Raw genomic sequence first — 20,542 nt, 5'->3', positions numbered from 1 at the left:
TATATTTTGTTAACATCTGTGTTTCCTGATAACACACCAAATGCTTTTAATGTAGCCATTAAAATTTCAAGTTTCTTTAAAGAATTGTCCAAAATCAAGATAGAGTCATTTGCAAAAGCTCTTAGTTTATAAGCTCCTTTTTAAATCTTTACTCCCACAATCCTCTTATGTGTCTACTCAGTATTTCAAGAACCAGAATATACAGGAGAGGAGACAATGGATGGCCTTGTCTTGTTGCTTTTTGTATCTTGCGTAGTTTTGTTAGACTTCCATTAACAATGATTTGTGCTTTCCGTGAAGTGTAAATCGATCTCACCCATTTAATAAAATTCTCTCCAAAGTCTTTCAATATCTTAAACAAAACAGCCCCATTCAAATTGTCAAAAGCCTTCTCTGCCTCCAAGAAGATCAATTCAGTTTGCTTTTCATTATGTTGCTCCACATATTGTCCCTTAATTGTCTTTTAGGTAAAAAGTCATTGTCAGAATCCATTTATAATCCATTTCTAGCCCCCTATCTGTGCAAACCTAAATCTCATCCCTTACTGGATTCTGCCATTCCCAAGGAGGGGAAGAGGAGATGTCAATTGGCCATCCCTATCCACTAGATGCAAGGTTGTTTATTCAGCCTGCCTTGGAGGCCATCATCAAAGACCAGGGGAAGAACCTTTGAACTGAGAAGAACAAAGAAAGGGGGGATTCTGGTTTGTATCTCCGATTAGAATCTGAAGGGGAGGAAGCAACAATGTTGTAAATGCATGGAAGATCCCTTTTCCCATGAAGGGTTTTAACACATGAAACTTGACTGATTCGGGACTGACCAAATGGACTGAGGGGAGGGGGTTTTACTCGGGGACACTTTAAAAGTATCAATCTGCGACAGTTTCCAGATCCTGTCTAGATAGAATTCATCATGTTTTCTACCTGGTTTAATCTTTTTATAGCTTCAGAAATTTCCCTTATTGTTATAGGTCCATTTATAAATTGTCTCTGTTCTTTTATAATCCCTTGGTAAATTTTGTTTCTTTAGATCATGTATTTTCTCTGTGTATTTTACTTTATGCAAGTTAAAATAATATTGATAAAATATTTTTACATGGACATATTGTACATTATTACTGAATATCCCTCTTATCCTTTCAACATCATTCTCTTTTCTTTTTCTTTTCATGATTTATGTCCGAGTTACTTCCTTGGTTTATTTGCAAATTCAGTTTTATTGCTTTGCATAATTTATTTTACTTTCCATTTCACCTACTGTTAACATAGATAACTGTCATTGTAATAGCATAATCTATCGAGAAATGCTAATCTTCTGTGGGAATTTCTTTAATTCTTTTTTTTATTCAAAATAGCTTATATTCTCTCTTGACTCTTCTTTTTGAGTTCACTATTATATTGTATAAAATAGCCTCTGATAAAAGTTTTGCTTGCATCCCAAACCATTCTTAAATCGGTGCTTTTGCCCAAATTATCTTTAAAAAATTATTTTAATTTACATTCCTCCACTACTGCTTTATGTAACAGCATTTCATTCAATCTCTTATGTAAAGGAACTGGATTTCTTTTTATAAACCAAATTTATAGGATTAAAAGTCTTTAGTAATATCTCTGCTTTAGAAACCTTAGTAAACATGTTCTTTGAAATGCAAATCATATCTATTTTTGAAAAGGATCTATGTCCCTTTGGGAAGTAGGTCTACTCTCTTGAGTTGCCATTTTTCTGTTGCAAATATCAACCAGCCCAAACCTGTTCATTAAATTAAAAAAAAATTGACAATTTGTCTTGAATGATTTTACTCTTTTTTCTCACAAATTCTCCAATGTTTCTCAACCTGCGCCACTTTAAGATGTGTGTGGACTTCAACTCCCAGAATTCCCCAGCAAAGCAAAGAATTCTGGGAGTTAAAGTCTACACATCTTAAAGCAGCCCACGCTGAGGAACACTGTTCTACCCAGTTATGGAAAATCACTCCATTCCGATCCCCTGTCAACACCAATACAAGTTCTGGTTTTAGTTGGGGATAATATATAAAACATCTTCCAGCTGTTTTTTTATTCTGCTGAATAATTTTTTCACCCAAATTTTTATAAATCAAATGTTTTATATATTTTTTTCTAATATGTGTCTCTTGTAGCCAGATTGTGTCTTGCTTCCATTTTTTAAAATAAGAATATTTTATCTTTTTTGAGGAGGAGTTGCTCCATTTATATTCATGTTAAGATATTTGTAATCCATAATCAAGCCAGTTTTTTTTTAAAAAAAATCAATTCCAGTAACAGCTAGTACCATCCCTTCCAGTTTCTTTCTCTGATGGATTATTCTGTGTGGTCTCCTCTGAGTGCTCCATTTGAATCTCCTCCAGTTCTTCCTCGAATATAATTTGTCTCATCATCTGGACAGAAATCAATCTAAATCTCTGCTGTTTAAACGTAACAATCACTCTGAGATTCTGATAGAAATTTCTTTAAGAACAATTACATTTGCATTATCAATCCTTATATTAAAATCCTGCTCCAAAATCTGATCCCTTGTCATCTTGCTTTTATTTTTTATTTTTATTTTTAATTAAATTTCATAATATAAATACAAATGAAAATAAAGATTAGGGAAATGGGGAAGGGAAGTGACAAAAGTGTAGCCAAAAATCTCTTGGAACATTTCTTGTTTTTTTCAAATCTTGAATTTATTCTATAAATATCATCAGTTTCTGCCTCTGCATCCTACTCTTCATTTGGATTTGGAAATCCAAAAAAATTGCCAAGACTTCAATAATCTTTTCTCCAATATCTTCACCAGAATAATAATAATAATAATAATAATAATAATAATAATAATAATAATAATAATAATAATAATAATAATAATAATAATAATAATAATAATAATAATAATAATTTTATTTGTATACCGCCCTTCTCCCGAAGGACTCAGGGCGGTGAACAGGGCAAACATATAAAAATACAAAAATACAAAAGTTAAAAAAGAATTAAACACAATGCCCAAGCTAAAACAATAAATAGATATATTAAAACAACAATAAAATCCCAACCCATCCCCCATCAGGCCAGGCCGGCTTGTTCAAACAAGTGAGTCTTCAGATTGCGTCGGAAGGAGCAAAGGTCGGGTGCCATCCGGAGCTCGACCGGCAACCGATTCCATAAATCCAGGGCGCCCACAGAGAAGGACCTCCCCCTGGGGGCCACCAGACGAGAGATCCATCTCAAGGAAAATTCCTTCACTTTCACTTCCAGTAGAGCCAATTTGTCTGTCTTTCCGATCTCCGTCTGTGACTTCTATTTTACTCAGTATAATTTCTTTTGTCATTCGTTTGTTTTAAAGGTAAAGGTAAAGGTTCCCCCGCACATGCGTGCTAGTCGTTTCCGACTCTAGGGGCCGGTGCTCATCTCCGTTTCATAGCCGAAGAGCCAGCGTTTGTCCGAGGACGTCTCCGTGGTCATGTGGCCGGCATGACTAGACGCCAAAGGCGCACGGAACGCTGTTACCTTCCCACCATAGTGGTCCCTATTTTTCTACTTGCATTTTTACGTGCTTTCAAACTGCTAGGTGGGCAGAAGCTGGGACGAGTAACAGGCGCTCACTCTGTTACGCGGCACTCGGGATTCGACCCGCCAAACTGCCGACCTTCTGATCGACAAGCTCAGCGTCCTAACCCACTGAGCCACCGCGTTTTATCTCACCAGAAATTGGTTGTCCAGAGCTTTCCATCTTATTAACTTTTTGTTTTATTTCTTCTTTCATCTTTACAAGTCTTTCAGCTAGTGGTGGGATTCAAACAGGGGAACAACCGGTTCTCTGTGTGGATGCTACTTCCGGAAGTCCATTCTGGGCCTGGGTGACAAAAAAAATGAGCTACTGGTTCTGCGGAAGTGGTGCGAACTGCCTGAATCCCGCCACTTCTTTCAGCCACTCTTTTTTTCAAAAGCTGTCAGTTTGGTATCATGTGCTGTGCTTCTAATTACAGTATTACTCATGAGCTCAAAGAATGTCTGCAGAAATTCTGGTGCAATTCCTTCTTGCGCATTGCTCTAACAATCCCCTCCTCCACTCCATTCTTGCAATTTTTCAAGTAGTTGCCATTATGAAAGAATCTCACTCAAGTAAACAGGTAAAAGCAATCTTCTCCCCCTTTCTTTTTTTCTTCCCTCCCTTCTTGTGCCTTTAATACTTTTATCTTCATTTGTACTTCAAAGTTGCAATCAATATTACAATCTACATCTCCATAGTTACAATCAACATTACAGTCTGTCTTATATTATGCTTTTGTTTTGTATCAGTCACTAAATGCACTCTTTGACAATAAAAAGCATTTCCATGAGGACCCAATTCTTTTGTCTAATTTAATTTAGTACAATTTGGTCTAAAGTAGTTTCACTAAAAACAGTCTTTCAAAATAATTGTCCCGTTTAACTGTCAAAATCTTTCTTACTTTAATTCCTTGTTATGTTTTTTGTCAGGAGTTTGTAAGTCTTTAAAGTCATTTCTTTTTCATTTATTGCTTTCTAATCCCGAAAAAATGATAACTCACCAAGTAGAATCTTTTCCTACCACTCAAAAAATCTCTTTACAGTTATAAATTGATTAAATCCAAAGGGATTAAGAAATGAAGTTCACTTGAATGTTTTGTCCGCATAGGCTACACCAAGGTTGTGAGTTTAAGTGGTTAGAGCTCAGAAGGTGAGCTGATTGGAAAAAAAATCCATTTCTGCAGTTTACTCATGAGGAGCAGCTGTCCAGAGTACAAGTGGGCAACCTTACAAACTCTCCTTTATCCAGAGAGACTTTACCAGCCACCATTCAGCCTATGGCTGCTGTTCGTCTCACAATGTTGTCCCATTCCTTCACAAACGTCTAAACATAGATATGGACATAGAATCATAGGGCTGGAAGGGACCTTGGAGATCTTTTATTCCAACTCCCTGCTCGAGACAGGAGACTTTATTGCATTCCAGACATTATAATGGTGGTCAAATCTTTTCTTGAAAACCACCAGTGATGGAGCGCCCGCAACTCCAGGACACAAGCTGTTCCATTGATAATTGTTCTCAATGTGAGAAAAATTCTCATTACTTCTAGATTGGACCTCTCTTTTAGAAGTTTCCACCCATTACTTCTTCTCCTGCCCTTTCGTGCTTTGGAAAATAAGTCAATCTCTTCCAGTCTCAAGTACTGGAAGACAGCTATCATGTCCCTCCTAATCCTTCTCTTCCCATGTTCTGTAGTTCACCCCGATCCTCACTGGAAGCCAGGAGCCACCTTTTTCTGTTGTTTCTGTGCATTGCAAAATTGACATTAATCAGTACAGATTAATTCTGCTACTGTATTTGAGCTTCATGTTATGGCAGAATCATTTCCCAGGTGTACTCGGGGAAAGACAGTTCTTCATTGAAGAGCCTCACGTCCACACAGAAATACACATGGCATTGCTTCTTTAATGTTCTACCTCCCTCTCTCCCTCCCTCCCTCCCTCCCTCTCTCCTTCCCGCGTCTCTCCATCATGACCTTTTCTTTCTATAGTCTGTTTTATCTAATTGTCAAAATCACAAATCATAAATTCATTTTTTCCTATTTTACACAGTTTCCAGTCAGTAATAAATGTAGCTATTGTCTTTGCTCTGATCAGACAGGGCAGTCTGACCATCTCAGAAAGTTCTGTCATTTTCACCAACTCTTCCTCCATTGTGGATATTGCAAACCTTTCAATCTTTCTGTGTACAATAAGCTCACTGCAGTTATCATATATAAAAAGAAAGTTCCATTTTCCCCCAGCTATTTATCCAGCAGTCCCAGGAGGAAAAGTTCTGGTTTCAATTGTATATTAATCTTTAAAAACCTCTGAAGCATTTGAACCTAAAATCTAATTTTTTGCACACTCACTAAGAGTGATAAAATGACCTTTCTTCACGCTCACATTTCCAACCTAGATTTGAAGTACTTCTAAATACATTTTCTAGTATCATATACGAACAATACTTGATTTTATAAAAGTTTTCTTTAAGATTATAACTTAGTATAAATTTCAATCCTTTCCCTCACTTATTTTTCCATTGCTCCCTCTGTATATTACAACCAAAATTTTAGCCCAATTTATCATACATTCTTTTGTTCTTCCGTTTCAAATTTCAGTAACAATTTATACATTTTAGCAATCACATGAGAGGTTAATAAGCTGGTTAATATTGGTAAATTGGAAGTGGTTCTCTTGATCCTGAACTGTGGCTATATGAACCATTGTTTGATTGTAATTTTGGTTTTTGGTACACCACTCAGGTTATTTTTGAGATGGGCATCCATGTCAATTGTTTAAATAGATAATAAAAAGGAACTGACATGCTCAGTAAAAAAAAGGGTCCAGCTCTTCTTCTGCATATGTAAAGATCAGTTGCCACAGTTCTCTAAATAATAATAATGATAATGATGATGGAAGGGATCTAGAGTTGATCTAGTCCAACCTCCTGCTTGGGCAGGAAACCCTATATCATTTCAGACAAATGGCTGTCCAGTCTTTTCTTAAAAACTTCCAGTGTTGGAGCATTCACAGCTTCTGGAGGCAGGTTGTTCCACTGGTTAATTGTTCTAACTGTCAGGAAGTTTCTCCTTAGTTCTAGGTTGCTTCTCTCTTTGGTCAGTTTCCATCCGTTGCTTCTTGTCCTGCCTTCAGGTACTTTGGAGAATAGCTTGCCTCCCTCTTCTTTGTGGCAGCCCCTGAGATATTGGAACACTGCTATCATGTCTCTCCTCGTCCTTCTCTTCATTAGACTAGACATTCCCAATTCCAGCAACTCTTCGTTATATGTTTTAGCCTCCAGTCCCCTGATCATCTTTGTTGAATTAGCAATGCCATAGGTTTCAATGGAGGGGTTTGATTTAAAAAGAACGGTTGCTGGAATTCGATATGTCTAGTTTAATGAAGAGAAGGACCAGGGGGCACATGATAGCAGTGTTCCAATATCTCAGGGGCTGCCACAAAGAAGAAGGAGTCAAGCCATTCTCCAAAACACCTGAAGGCAGGACAAGAAGCAACTCATGGAAACCAATGAAGGAGAGAAGCAACCTAGAACTAAGGAGAAATTTCTTGACAGTTAGAACAATTAATCAGTGGAACGACTTGCCTCCAGAAGCTGTGAAGGCACGAACACTGGAAGTTTTGAAGACTGGACAACCATTTGTCTGAAATGTTACAGGGTTTCCTGCCTGAGCAGGGGGTTGGACTAGATGACCTCCAAGGTTCCTTCTGACTTTGTTGTTGTTGTTATTTATTATTATTCTTTTGAATAAAAATCAGTCACAGAAATGGATCCATGGCACGGCTGTCAAACCTGACTCGACTCCATAGTTTGGGGTTTCTCTGACTGGCAAGGCAGGTCAGGGGGCTTTGTATGGCTCAAAATGAAGCACCAAGGCTGAGTCATGCCTTCTGCATAGGCCTGATTTGCCTTCTTGGTCTAGTGATGCCTGAAGCCCATTTCTAAAGGCTTTGTCAAATCATCTCCCTTTGGAAATCTTTTTCCTCCATTTTTGTGGTATTCTGGAAACTTTTCAGTATCACAAATCATTTTGCTGAAGGATGTGTGTACTCAGTGGTGTTGCAACCCAGGGAAGCTGAGGGCATAACAGATATAGAGCCCTGGGCTACAACTCTGAAGATACACAACTCTTCTGATCTGCCTTTAATAGCAGGGAATGGAAATTGCATATATTTGGACCATAGCTGAACCCAAAGCCAGAGCTGTGGCTGTGTTCTTTTTGCGGTATTTGTGAAATGCTTGCTGTAATATAGACTTTGCATATAGCCTTATAACGATAAAAGAAAAATGACAATATATACGTAACTCCAGGATATTCAGATAGGAAGAGGGAAGCAACGCAGGTTGGGCTCTTCCCATGACTTCAGAATTCGTTCTCCTGCATGCGACTCCTAACTAAACTAAGTTTTACAAGTTTACCTGTCTGTAGAAGGATGAGGTTTGGGGTCTCGCCAGGAGCTGTTCAGGCCAAAGAGCAGAGCCAGCCTTAGCTGCTGCTCCAGAAGCCATCTGGCTGACGGCTTTCACCACCTGCCCTCTGGATTCCACCCTCCAATCATTTCCTATGGTTTGTCTGTTTGTTTTGTATGGAATAGCGGAATACAGCAGTAGTGTATAGAATTCACAAAAGCGGCATATAAACTGTGTATCAAAATATAAACACCAGTACAGTGAATTATTTTAAAAATGCACAATAAAAACGATGAATAAAATTCTGATTAAAATTAAGCCATGTATGAGCTGGTACTAGAGTGGCTGAGCTTATGGCCATTTAGCCATTGGACAGCACTGCCCTCCAGACGATGCGGTTCTTGCAGGGGTCCAGGAAGCCTTCGGAGAGGGCAGGGCATCAGTTTGCTATGGCGCTGCACCAGGTTCACAACAAGCAGCGTCAAGGGATGGCTCAGGCCGTTGTTGTTTAAGCACCTTTGCATCATGTGATTCGTGCCAACTGCACAATGCACACATCCCTGAAAAGCTGTGAGCGGTACTGGTGATGGATGGAAACACAGTAACAGTGTGCAAACCACTAGGGAAAATGAAAATGTAAAGTAAGAATGAAAAGCTAACAGGTACAGAAAGAAGCACAGAAAAACGCATCATCTTAGTACTAAGAGCTAAATGAACTTTACGATTACTTGCTGGGTGAAGTGGACTAACACCTGGGAGTCTCCTGGGCTGCCTAGTCAGTAGCGCCATGTGGCTTCTGTAAGTCACAGCTGATGTCCCCCAGATCAAATCTGGCTGACGGTCTTGATCCTTTTCTTCCCAGCTTGTGACCAGCTCGCCCTGGGCGTCGTAGCCATTTTTGGGCCTTCTCAGGGCTCATGCACCAACGCGGTCCAGTCCATCTGCAATGCGCTGGAGGTTCCTCACATACAGCTGCGGTGGAAGCATCACCCTTTGGACAATAAGGACACCTTCTATGTCAATCTCTACCCGGATTATGCCTCTCTCAGCCAAGCCATCTTGGACCTCGTCCAGTACCTGAAGTGGAGGTCGGCCACTGTTGTGTACGATGACAGCACAGGTAAGTTGGACCAGGGATGTGTCCCTTGTCAAAAATGTCCCCATCGACCCCAAATGTGGATGGCGGCCTCCGCGGAGGGGAACAAGTGTTGCGGTTGCCCACATTCAGGATAATGGATTGGCCCGAACCTGTCGCCAGAGTCTCTTGCAGCTGCCTCCCGGGCTCTTCCTATGCAAGATACAATGGTGATAGTCCAGTTTCCACTGCTGTGGGCTGCCCTTGTGCTCCAGCATCTCTTTCATGGGACAACCCTTAATTTTGTCTCCACCTCATACAAGAGGTTCTGTCCTGTGATGGAGTCCCAGAGCAGAGCTTTTTCTGTAGGAACAGGAAAACAGATTCCGCCTGGCAGACTTTTCTTGGCTGCCTCCTCACTGAATGTGGGGTGGGGGCGGTTTCAAATTGCTTGTTTTAAATTGTCGTTTAAAATGTGCCATTGTGGCTCCAGTGGGGGGAGCTTCACATTGGGATGGTTGACAGGCTAAGAACCGACCTCTCACACACCCTGCTCATCCTATTCCCTCCCTCCCCATCTTTTAGTTAGGGTCGAGTATTTATCTTTTTATTATGTAATTCCTATTGTGTATAGGTTTTGTAAAATTTTATCTTCTTAATCACCCGGAGTTGCCTTGGGGTAAGATGGGCGGTCAATAAATTTAATAAATAAATAAATAAATTAGGAGTATAAATATATTAAAAAACATTAACATGCTACTAAATAGTATTTCTAAGGGGATGCAGTGGCTCAGTGGGTTAGGACGCTGAGCTTGTTGATCAGAAGGTCAGCAGTTTGGCGGGTCGAATCCCGAGTGCCGCGTAACAGAGTGAGCGTCTGTTACTCATCCCAGCTTCTGCCAACCTAGCAGTTCTAAAGCATGTAAAAAATGCAAGTACGGTGGGAAGGTAACAGCGTTCTGTGTGCCTTTGGTGTCTAGTCATGCCAGCCACATGACCACGGAGATGTCCTCGGACAAGCGCTGGCTCTTTGGCTTTGAAATGGAGATGAGCACCGACCCCTAGAGTTGGAAACGACTAGCACGCATGTGTGGGGGAACCTTTACCTTTACCTAAATAGTATTTCTAACTCACTTTGGAGTGGCTGCAAAACGAGTGCTACTAGAATAGTAAAGAATAATGGTCTCCTCTTCTAGTCTGCTGAAACGTGTTCATTTCTTTTCGTGGGTCTCCGTGGTAATGTGTGCGGAGAGTCTCATTCATCCAGGTCATGGTTGTCTATGTTGCCATGAACTGAAGAAGCTTCTCGGATGAGAAGCAAAACCTCTTCAAGGAAAAACAAAGCCCAGTTGCCTTTTGAAAAAAACACCTTTGGTTCTCCGTGGTAATGTTTCTCCTTGGCTGCAGTATGGAAAGGCTGTCCATGCCTTTTGTCTTTCTCCAAGCAGTCTGATGACCACCCTCAGATGAAGCTCTGCCCAGCCACTTTGACTGCTAGGCTGGGCTTCCTCCTTCAGATCTCAAACGGGAGGGTTTGATTCTGCTGTCTTTCCCCAGAGGAGAGAGAACAGAGCAAACAGTATGCAGACTGTTTTTTGCAGGAGAAGATGTCCACAGATTGCTTCTGGCCCTAGATGCCATTTAATCACTCTTATTCTTCTCAGCTTTCATTTCCTTAGCTTAAGCTTGCTGCTGCTCCTGCTGCTATTAATTGTAATTACAAAGCCTGCTCACCTATGTAGATTTCAGCAATGCTTTATCTGGGCCAGGTGTTTTTCTGAATTGTTTTGGGATGACACAGTAGCATAATTGCAACCGCAGATTGTTCTTCTGTACAATGGAATAAATTTCCCCTAATGAGCTTTTGTCTGAAATTTCAAATCCATTTGACAATGGGGAGATGGCTTTTTATGATACTCCCCAGGAAGGGTTTGCCCTGCATAATTCAGAGCTCCGGATTCACCAGCCTGGATCAGTCTGCGGCACACCAGGAATTCTCCAATGAAGGAATTCTGCCCTCGTGCGACCCTGTACTGCCTTGGCCTCTCTGGATGTCCTTGCTTGGGAAGCAGTGGCGTGGGTCAGAATGCCGACACAACTCATGCCTCCTGTGTTGTGTTTGCCCTTGTCTTCCCCAAGGCCTTATCCGGCTACAGGAGTTGATAATGGCTCCATCCAGATACAACATCCGTTTGAAAATCCGCCAGTTGCCCCTCGACACAGAAGATTCCCGGCCTCTGCTCAAGGAAATGAAGCGGGGAAGAGAGTTCCGGATCATCTTTGACTGCACCCACACAATGGCTGCACATATCCTCAAGCAGGTAGGGTGTGTGTGTGTGTGTGTGTTACAAGGCCTTGCAGTTCTGATGGTACTTTTCATACCTTCACTCAGTGATGAAGCACAAGTTTGTGACTGTAGTTCAGTCTTTCAGTTGCTAGCCATACTGACCTCAGTTTGGAGCATACACGAGAAGTGCAATGTGGAGCCATGTCTGGGAGCAGCTGTAACGTATATCTGTAATTTCTGCTCCTGGTTTTTTCACCATGGAAATAGTTCTTGATAGTTCATTTTCCTTGCAGCTCCTCATGTACCTGAATGTGGCTATCGTGTCTCCTTTAAGTTGCCTTTGCGTCAGGGTGAGCATCTGAGGTTCCTTCAGCCTTTCCTTATCATGCGTGCCCCCAAATCCCTGAATTCTGTTCATTGCCCTCTTCTCAGTCCCTCCTATCCTGTCAATGTCCTTCTGGAAATGGGATACCCTGGACCAGGGGTCGGCAACCTTAAACACTCAAAGAGCCACTTGGACCCATTTCCCAGAGAAAAGAAAGCACTGGGAGCTGCAAAACTTGCGTGCACGAGGGAGAGAGCTTGATTGAAGAGTTTAATTTAAAAGAAATAGAGGCTGCTGTGCATGATTTCTCCCTCTCTCTCCCTCTCTCCGATCTTCTGCTCACCTGGCAAGCTGGCTTCACGCTGTTTTCCGACAAGCTGACACACATTCTTATTGGGTTGGCTCTCCTGCCCTTGGTCTGCCAGTCCTCTTCCCCCACTCAGTGTGAGGGTGTGTGTGTGTGTGTGTGTGTGTGTGTGAGAGAGAGAGAGAGAGAGAGAGAGCTGCTTCCTGTGGAGATGCAGCAAAGGCAGGAGCCCCGCCCAATAAACTTGTCAGAGAACAGCGTGAGGCCACTCTCTTTTTTACACACACACACACACACACACACACACATACACACACACACACACAGAGAGAGAGAGAGAGAGAGAGAGAGAGAGAGAGAGAGAGAGAGAGAGAGAGAGAGAGAGAGAGAAGCGCAAGTGCCTCTCTGTCTCTGTCTGTCTCTCTCTGCAAATGGCGGAGGATGACTGGGAGCCTCAGGAGAAGGCTGAAGGAGCTGCATGCGGCACTAGAGCCGTGGGTCGCCGACCCGTGCCCCCTGGACCATTTGTGGCATTTCAGGCTTGGTCTCACCCAGTTGTCAATTTATGACTTCCAATTCCAATCTTATGGCAATATTGGATGCAGAACAGGGAACCTACAGAATCAGACCTAGGAATTTAGATTGCGCCCTCTCCCAATGGGGCAGGCACTCAGTTGTGTACCACACAGTAAATGTGCTATTATCTTGCCCTTATAAGCTTCAGCTGAGCAGAAATGTACTGCTTTCCCCTGGCATTAAAAAGAAAGAACGGCCAAAGTTGCTTTCCTGAGCCACATGGGGGAAATAATTGGACATCCTGCCCCTCCCTCCCCCCATTCATGGAAGATATTGCAGGAGGAAAGCTGGATGAGTGGTTGATAGCCAAAAAAATCAGAAAGAGTTTGATTAAAGAAGATACATGGAGGATTACACTTAAGTGATTGAGGAACTTGATCGATTTTCATTGTTTTGCTTGCTCCCTCAGGAGTAATGGTATTTGTGAAAAAGATCATGGTATAGTTGTTGACTGCAAGCTGGACACAACCCAGCAGTGGGATGGTGCTGCAAAAAGGGCAAATGTAACCTTAAATTTCGTCGACGGAAGCATCCTTTTCAGATTAAGGGAAAACGTTCCACTTTAGTCTGCTTTTGTCAGAATGCGTACCTAGGACTTGGGCTCAATGGTTAAAGAAGGTTTTGCAGAAATTGGGAGAGAGGCAGATAAGGGGATGATTAGGAAAATAGAAACTAAGTCCAATGAAGAGAAGCTGAAGGAAGGAAAAAACGTCCAAGTGGGGGAATGGGCCAGGCCTATGACAGCTCACCATGGGACAAGAGTTACACTAAACTCAAAGAAATAGTCGAATAGACTCATTAAAGAAAGGATGCCAAAGTAGGGACAAAATGAAATGAGAATGACAAAAATCAAAATATTTTTCCCCCGTTGTTTTAAATAATTAAATTGAATTGTTGAATTGTGCCGCAGTGAGTTGTCCTGTGGTGAGTTGGCTGTTGTCCCCATTCCTTCCCTCTTGCTTGAGGGACAGATTGGCAGATGCTCATTGAATATGAGAGAATGTCTTAACAGTCAGACCAATTTGACAGCAACATTGACTGCCCGGGGGGGGGGGGCTTTCCTTTCTTGGAGGTGTTGAGGTGGAAACTGGTCTCTAGACTCTAGTAGACTGGGAGGCTTGAACTGGGATTCCTGCCCCAAGCAGAGCTTGGTTGGGCTTGGCTGCTCTCCGTAGCTCTTTCCCTAGGAAATGAGTCCACCCAGTGCTGGTGGCCTCATTCCCAGCATCCCATTCCCAGCTGCATATTGATTTCTTTCCCAATTTCTTTGACCCAGGAAATGTTTCTAACAAGACTGGAAGATGGGCGATGGCAACTGAACTTATTTTCTTGTTGGTTTGAAATGTTTTGCCGTTTGTCCAAGTAGCTTCTTCGGCCTGAGCAAGTTGGTTAGGGAGTATCTAGTAGGCAGAGAGTTGTTGGAACGTAGCAACTCCTAAAATTCTAATACTAAAAATTCTAATCCTAAAACTGGAAAACCCTTTCCTCAATAGAGGTGGAGACTTCATACACAATCTGTCCCTCTCTCTTCAGTCCCCAGGACGATTAAGACCACTTCACAGGTTCACCAGGATTTTAGGAGTTGTTACATTCCAGTGAGTCCAGTTGCCATGACTCAACTTCCAGTCAACTGAGAATCTTCGTTGACATTTCTAACTAGAGTTTCCTCACTTTGATGAAGAAGGGACCTCGGATTATTTCTTAATTAGCTGTGCTGTACACGATAAACCAAATCTGGCTCCAACCACCCCATCTCAGTGTTGTTCTCATAAACCTTCGTCTTTTGATCCAGTTTGGCTCTTAATCCCTTTGTAGTTGTCAAGATGGCAGCCGTAATGGTGCAATCAAACCTCTGGGAGATGTTTCATATTGCAAGAGCGGTCCTCAGGCCTAACAAACGTGGACTCTTGACCAGCATTGGTCCTCCTAACAAAAGGGATGTTCTCAGCTCTCAGGGACTGCTTGTCCATCGGCAACGTGGTCCTTTCTGATCAGAGCTTTGGGTCCTTTGGGTCCAATTTCTCAGGTGGTCTTTTAACCTCCCTCTCTGCATTTTCCCAGGCCATGGCGATGGGCATGATGACAGAATACTACCACTTCATCTTCACCACACTGGTAACGTATCTTGACTCATTTATCAGCCTTGCCTTCCACAAACCGAGTGTGATCACCCTCAGTCTCTGAGGAAGCCAGCCTAATCAGGGCCAGAAAGAGGAAGATGTTCTTGAGCGACAAAGAAATGAGGATTGTGCACACAATATTTTTGTGAATGAGTTTAGGCATTCCAAAAACAAATGTGCTGAAGTGGATCTTGGGTTCAGATTTATATCTGGCCAACAGAGTAAACTTAAATATTGAATATATTCTCCATGGACAAGCCAAACACAATTTTGGGGGTGCATTTTTGAGCTTACAATTCTTAGCTTATGTGTGACTATATACTGTAAACGAAAAAAAGAAATCTAGAATACATTTTCCCATCAGAACCGCAATATCCACTGAAAAGACTTTGGTGCAGTTTTTAGTCCTTGACGTATGACAACAATCAGGTCCACAATTTCAGTCGCTAAGCAGTGTGGTTCTTACACATAATCAGAGCCAACTTTATGATCAGTTTTATCACAGACTGAGCAAATGTAATGGGATGTGCAGATAACCTTGGGGGATGAGGGAAGAGATGCTAGCTGGGAAACAAAGAAGAGAGGGGGGAGTCCCTGTCACCTAACGGTCAGAGGAAGAAACTTAGAAGCATCAAGCAGTTAAAAGTGGAGGGGGGTGCGGTTTGTGCCTTCAGACTTGCTAGTTACTGTGGTAATGTAGCTGTCAGGCTCAGGAAACCAGGAGCCAGGATAGAGTTCAAAAGCACACGTGATTTTTATACACAAGAATCTGATCCACTAACAGTCAAGTCAAATTGGCACCTGATAATAGTCATCAGTCTTCAAAAGGGGCTGGACTTAGGTCTCTTTTGGGGTCACAGAGATTTCAAACTCATGATGCGCTCGACCTCCACCCCCCACCCCCACCCCCTTGGGCTCAGCCTGGTCATCTCCTACATCAGTCTCGCCATAAAATAAAATCAGTTCATCTGGTCGTGTCTCCTGTCTGGTTTACCTGGGAGGGTTGACAGGACATCCCATGGTCCTTAAACAAATCGCATGGTTGTTAAGCAAATCCAGCTTTGACTTTACTTGGCAGGGGAGGTCACAAATCATGATCCTGTAGCGTAGCCAGAAGACGCTGCAACTGTCACAGGTGCAAGTCAGTTGCCGAGCACCTGAATTGCGATTTTAGCTGACCAGGGGATGGTGCGATGCTCATAATTTCAAGGACAGGCTGTCAGCGTCTTTTTCCAAGGTTGTTTTAACTGACTTTAGACCGTTATTAAATGAATGGCTGTAAGTTGAGGATTTCCTGTATTGTAGCTGGAGTTACTGCCTCCCTTCGGTGCTTTGCTGCAAGGAGGCTTCCCTAGTCTGGGTCAAGGAAAGGAAAATAGCTTGGGAAGAGACGCAGAGGGATCTCTCAGAGACAATGGGATGGCCCCTTGGTTGAAGAAATGCACCTCTTTTGGCCACCTGGGAAATAAATCTAAAGGGGGGGGGGGAGAAAATCCCCTCGGTTTCTCTTGTTGTCCCACTGTGTCACTTCCAGCCCCCGTCACCTCAGCTGGGGTCTGCTGGGGCCTGCTTTTATCTCCAGAGCAAAACGTGTCCATGGAAACAACACATTTAATTTTTAAAATTACATCCTCCCCCCCTCCCCCCATGCCCAGCCCTGCCATTAAAGTGATATTTTGCTATTGTTATCTTTCCGGAGCAGCTTTTGCAACTCTCTGATAGCCTCAGAGCTGGAACCTTGTTTCTGAAGTCAAACCTGAAGATAAGGAAGACAGTGTCTCTGGGCAGCCAAAAATGATGAAAATAAAAGACCAGATAAACCATTGTAACAAGGCCCGTTTTCCTGAAATGTGAGCTGACGAGATGTAGGTCCTGCTCACAGGCACTCAGGCTTCAGATTACTGCAGTGCTCTCCCCCTGGGGCTGCCCTTGGAGAATATTCAGAAGCTGCAGCTGGTGCGAAGCACAGCACCAGGCCCACTGGTGGTGCCCGTCATCCAGCACATGTGGCGTCACTGCTCTGCAAACTGCATTGGCTTCCTATGTGAAGTTGGATCCACTCAAGGTGCTGGGAACCAATCTATGAAACCTTTCGCGGCTTGAGCCAGGTGACCTCTGGGACTTTCCCTCCCTGCTGGTATCTACCTTGCCCAGGGGTAGGCAACCTCGGCTCTTTTATGACTCATGGACTTCAACTCCCAGAATTCCTGAGTCAGCTCCTGGCCCATTAGCTCGAACAGGAGAGGCAGGCTCCGTGTCTCGTCTGTGAAGGAGAACCATCTGACAGGATCCAGGAAGAGAGGAGGTTTTTGACCATGAGGCCAGCCTGTCGACCCTCATCCCCCTGGAGATCAGACTGCTACTGAACATGCTGGCTTTTTGCAAGTCATTTAAAATCAAGTTGGGCGGTTGAACCTGATAGTTTTAAAGCTATGCTGCAAAAAAATTAGATCAGGGTGTGCTATGTGAAATATATCAGCAGCATCAAAAACAAAGCCAAAAGCAGAACTGGGTAGAGTGGAAATGAGGGGATCGAAGAAGCAACTGAAGGAGGCATTCCCTGGCTTTACCTCACAAGAACGATGGAAATCTGAGGATTCACCCAGACTGCAAAGAATTAAGCAAATATAGTCAACTAGAGTCTTATAATAGCCTGATATTCTTAGCAGAATCTCCATAGACATTCTTAGCCGAACTTTCAGGTACAAAGTTGAATGAATCAGCTAAATTTTGATATATACTAATGGATGAAAAAAGTACAGAGCTACCAGTAGGTATTTTTAATACCTTAGATCAACTTTTAATGCAGGCGGGCAGTGTGGGTTGTGTTCTGGGCCTGAAGTGTTTCTTTGCACCACACAATTGATGAAAGGCACTCCGGGAATCAGGATATACACAAAGGGCACTCCTGTGTGACGCTGATGAAAGCTGATTTAAAGAAACTGAATTACAAACAGGTTCTCCAATATTAAAGTACAAGAAGTATAATATTTTGTAGGAATATTAATTAAAGATGGCATTAAATCAGACAAGGTGAAAGTAAAGGCAGTTGCACTTATGCCAAAACTGACATGCTAGAAACAAGCCCAGAGGTTCGTGGGAAAGGTAAATAATGTCTCAAAATTCAAGAATAGCTTGAGTGCTGTTTTATTCCAGGAAAAAAGATGCTGCAACAAGACACTCGTTTCAGGAAACTACGGTCAGATTGGAAAAAAAAATCCAATATGTTGGAACGCTGCTTGGATACAAATATTTTAATTTCTTTCTATATGGAAGAAAGTTGGTCGTGTAACCAATCACGAACCCTTGATCATCATCCTACAGAGAGAACTAATTTATATTCAGAATAATGGGTTGAACTGTGATCCTAAAATCTAGGTAAATAGCATAGAGCAGAACCACCCAGTGGGCCGTCACATCTGGCAACAAATCACACAGGCCACTAAAGCAGGTGAAGTTCTTCAGGCAGTTTGTCAGGTGATTTGAGGGTCTGCCGGGGATGGTGGATGTTTCACTCTCCTCTTGTCTGACCTGTCTGAATATAAAGGCTTTTTTGTCAACATCACCAGAAGATCATACCTCCCTTATTACAGCCTACAAATTTAGCTTGCCTATAAGATGTTAACATAGGGACTGAGAAGTCCAGTGATGTGCCAGAGACATTCTGCACCAGCTTATCATAGACACTAATAAGATTTAAGTGTGAATTTCAAGGTATAAGGTTTATCAGATTTGTCATCCTAGCTACCAATCCTTCAAAGAGGAGGAGGAAAAGGTAGACACTGAGTTGTTCACACAACATGATAAATACTATGTTAGGATAAAGGGTTATTATTCAAAAGAAACTCAACTACAGGGTTTGTTAGTGTAAGCAACTATTCAACACCTCAAAACTGAGATTGCTAGTCCATTGCTCAAAAATGTCCTTCATTATGTTCAGTGTTAGGATATTTTGCTTTATTCTGTATTTGTAATTCAAATTCATGTGTTCTTCTCCTTTAATTGCAGTCTTTAAAATGAAGGACCTTGCTGGGTCCTTCAACAGGCTTTGCAAAGAGCCACTTGTTTTTATTTTTATTTTATTTTAATTCCCATTTATATCCCGCCCTTCTCCGAAGACTCAGGGCGGCTTACAATCTAAGCACAAATCAATGTGCTTAGCAATAGCCTTCATTCTATGCATATACCTGCTTATTAGGGCTTTCGGGCCCCCCCAAGCGGCTTTATTACAAAGTCAGCTTATTGCCCCCAACAATCTGGGTCCTCATTTTACCTACCTTGGAAGGATGGAAGGCTGAGTCAACCTTGAGCCTGGTGGGACTCAAACCTGCACTAACTTGTCCACACAGAGCAGTGGGAAGGCAGGCAGGCAGGCAAGACGAGTGTATATCTGAACCCTAATTGTACTGAAAATACTGGGGATTAAGCATCTAATGAAGCATTTAACTTCTATTGATTCTTTTTAAACAAAACTTGATGTGCATAATTATGGTTTAAGAATGAAAGTTTGTCCCAGATAGTTGTATGCATGTATAATTATTTGCTTTCTGTTGCATTTGGGGCACAAAATTGCAGTATCCCACAGTCAAAGCCAAAGCAAATTTTGGGTTGTAGCTGATGCATCTTATTTAGGAAGGACTTTGGAATTATTTTAATTTTTCACAATCGTGCAGCTCTCCATGTAGTAAACCATTACAAATCCATTATATAAATACTAAATGAAAATAGAATACAAGAGCTAAAACCAACAATCCACAACCTTCCAGAAGCAATATTATTTCGCTATGTACCATATCAGCAATATTAGAAGCAAGATGAAGTTAAATGGGAGAAAACACCTTTAAGCATTCTTTCACCACACACTGAAGAGGGATATCAAGATACCTCTCCTGTCTTCTGCTTGCTGAGTAAAGGGCCAGATTTTCTAAGCTTTTATTATAAAAACATAGGTAAAGGTAAAGGTTCCCCCACACACGCGTGCTAGTCATTTCCCACTCTAGGGGCCGGTGCTCATCTCCATTTCAAAGCCAAAGAGCCAGCGCTTGTCCGAAGACGTCTCCGTGGTCTAGACTAGACTCCAAAGGCGCACAGAACGCTGTTACCTTCCCACCGGAGTGGTCCCTATTTTTCTACTTGCATTTTTACGTGCTTTCGAACTGCTAGGTTGGCAGAAGCTGGGACAAGTAACAGGCACTCACTCTGTTACGCGGCACTCGGGATTCGACCCGCCAAACTGCCGACCTTCTGATCAACAAGCTCAGCGTCCTAACCCACTGAGCCACCGCGTCCCTTATAAAAACATATCTACCAGCTAAAAGGAAGGTCCTTGCACAGAGTACCTTTTCCATTAGTCTTTCATCCCAAGGCCACCATATTGCTTGAGGATTTCAGCTTATCAATTTACATTGTATTTTTGTGGCAAAAGCATTGTCTGGATTCCTAAATGGGAGGGGCTGCTTTCCAGAGGACAAAGAGGAAGCAGAGCTTGGAATGTCTGGTAGTGGGGAAGAGGGTGAAGGCAGCCCCTCCCTAGCACTTCACAGAGGATATCTATTGGTATGCAAACAGTTCACTTGAATCTGGCAAGATTCTGTCTATAGGTGAAGAACAATAAGGGAAACAGCTCAGAAGTAGCCCCACGGGTCGTTCTTGGGGCCTGACAGTTTTAGAGCAGATTGCTGAGATTGTGATGCCAAGGTGATCTTTCTTTATTCGTGTCAAAAGCACCTTCAGATTATAGACCTATAACGTTCAACAATGAGCCAGTTTTAAAACAATGCCAAGACGATGAAAAAAAGGCAGTCCTGTTTGAGGTGGTGGTTGATTCTGGCCTCACAAAATTAGAGAAGCTCTTCCTTATTGGTGCTGAAGTAAACCGTGCATGTTAATGTATG

The 20,542-nt window shown here is 42.4% G+C and overlaps 1 protein-coding gene across 1 annotated transcript in view; it reads left to right on the top strand.

Moving 5' to 3' along the window:
• Window positions 1-20,542, top strand: part of GRIK3 (glutamate ionotropic receptor kainate type subunit 3) — a gene marked incomplete at its 5' end in the record, with an annotated part of 229,784 nt that overhangs the window by 125,038 nt on the left and 84,204 nt on the right. Inside the window, 3 exons of the mRNA XM_081335134.1 lie at window positions 8,821-9,078; window positions 11,173-11,354; window positions 14,590-14,643. Coding sequence (XP_081191260.1) covers window positions 8,821-9,078; window positions 11,173-11,354; window positions 14,590-14,643 — 494 coding nt within the window. The remainder of the gene's footprint in view (window positions 1-8,820; window positions 9,079-11,172; window positions 11,355-14,589; window positions 14,644-20,542) is intronic.

The sequence above is a fragment of the Vipera berus genome (assembly GCF_964194415.1).
Source record: "Vipera berus genome assembly, chromosome: 9".
NCBI classification, from domain to species: domain Eukaryota; kingdom Metazoa; phylum Chordata; class Lepidosauria; order Squamata; family Viperidae; genus Vipera; species Vipera berus.
The sequence above is the reverse complement of the archived record's forward strand: the minus strand, read 5'-3'. Positions and strand labels throughout refer to the sequence as shown.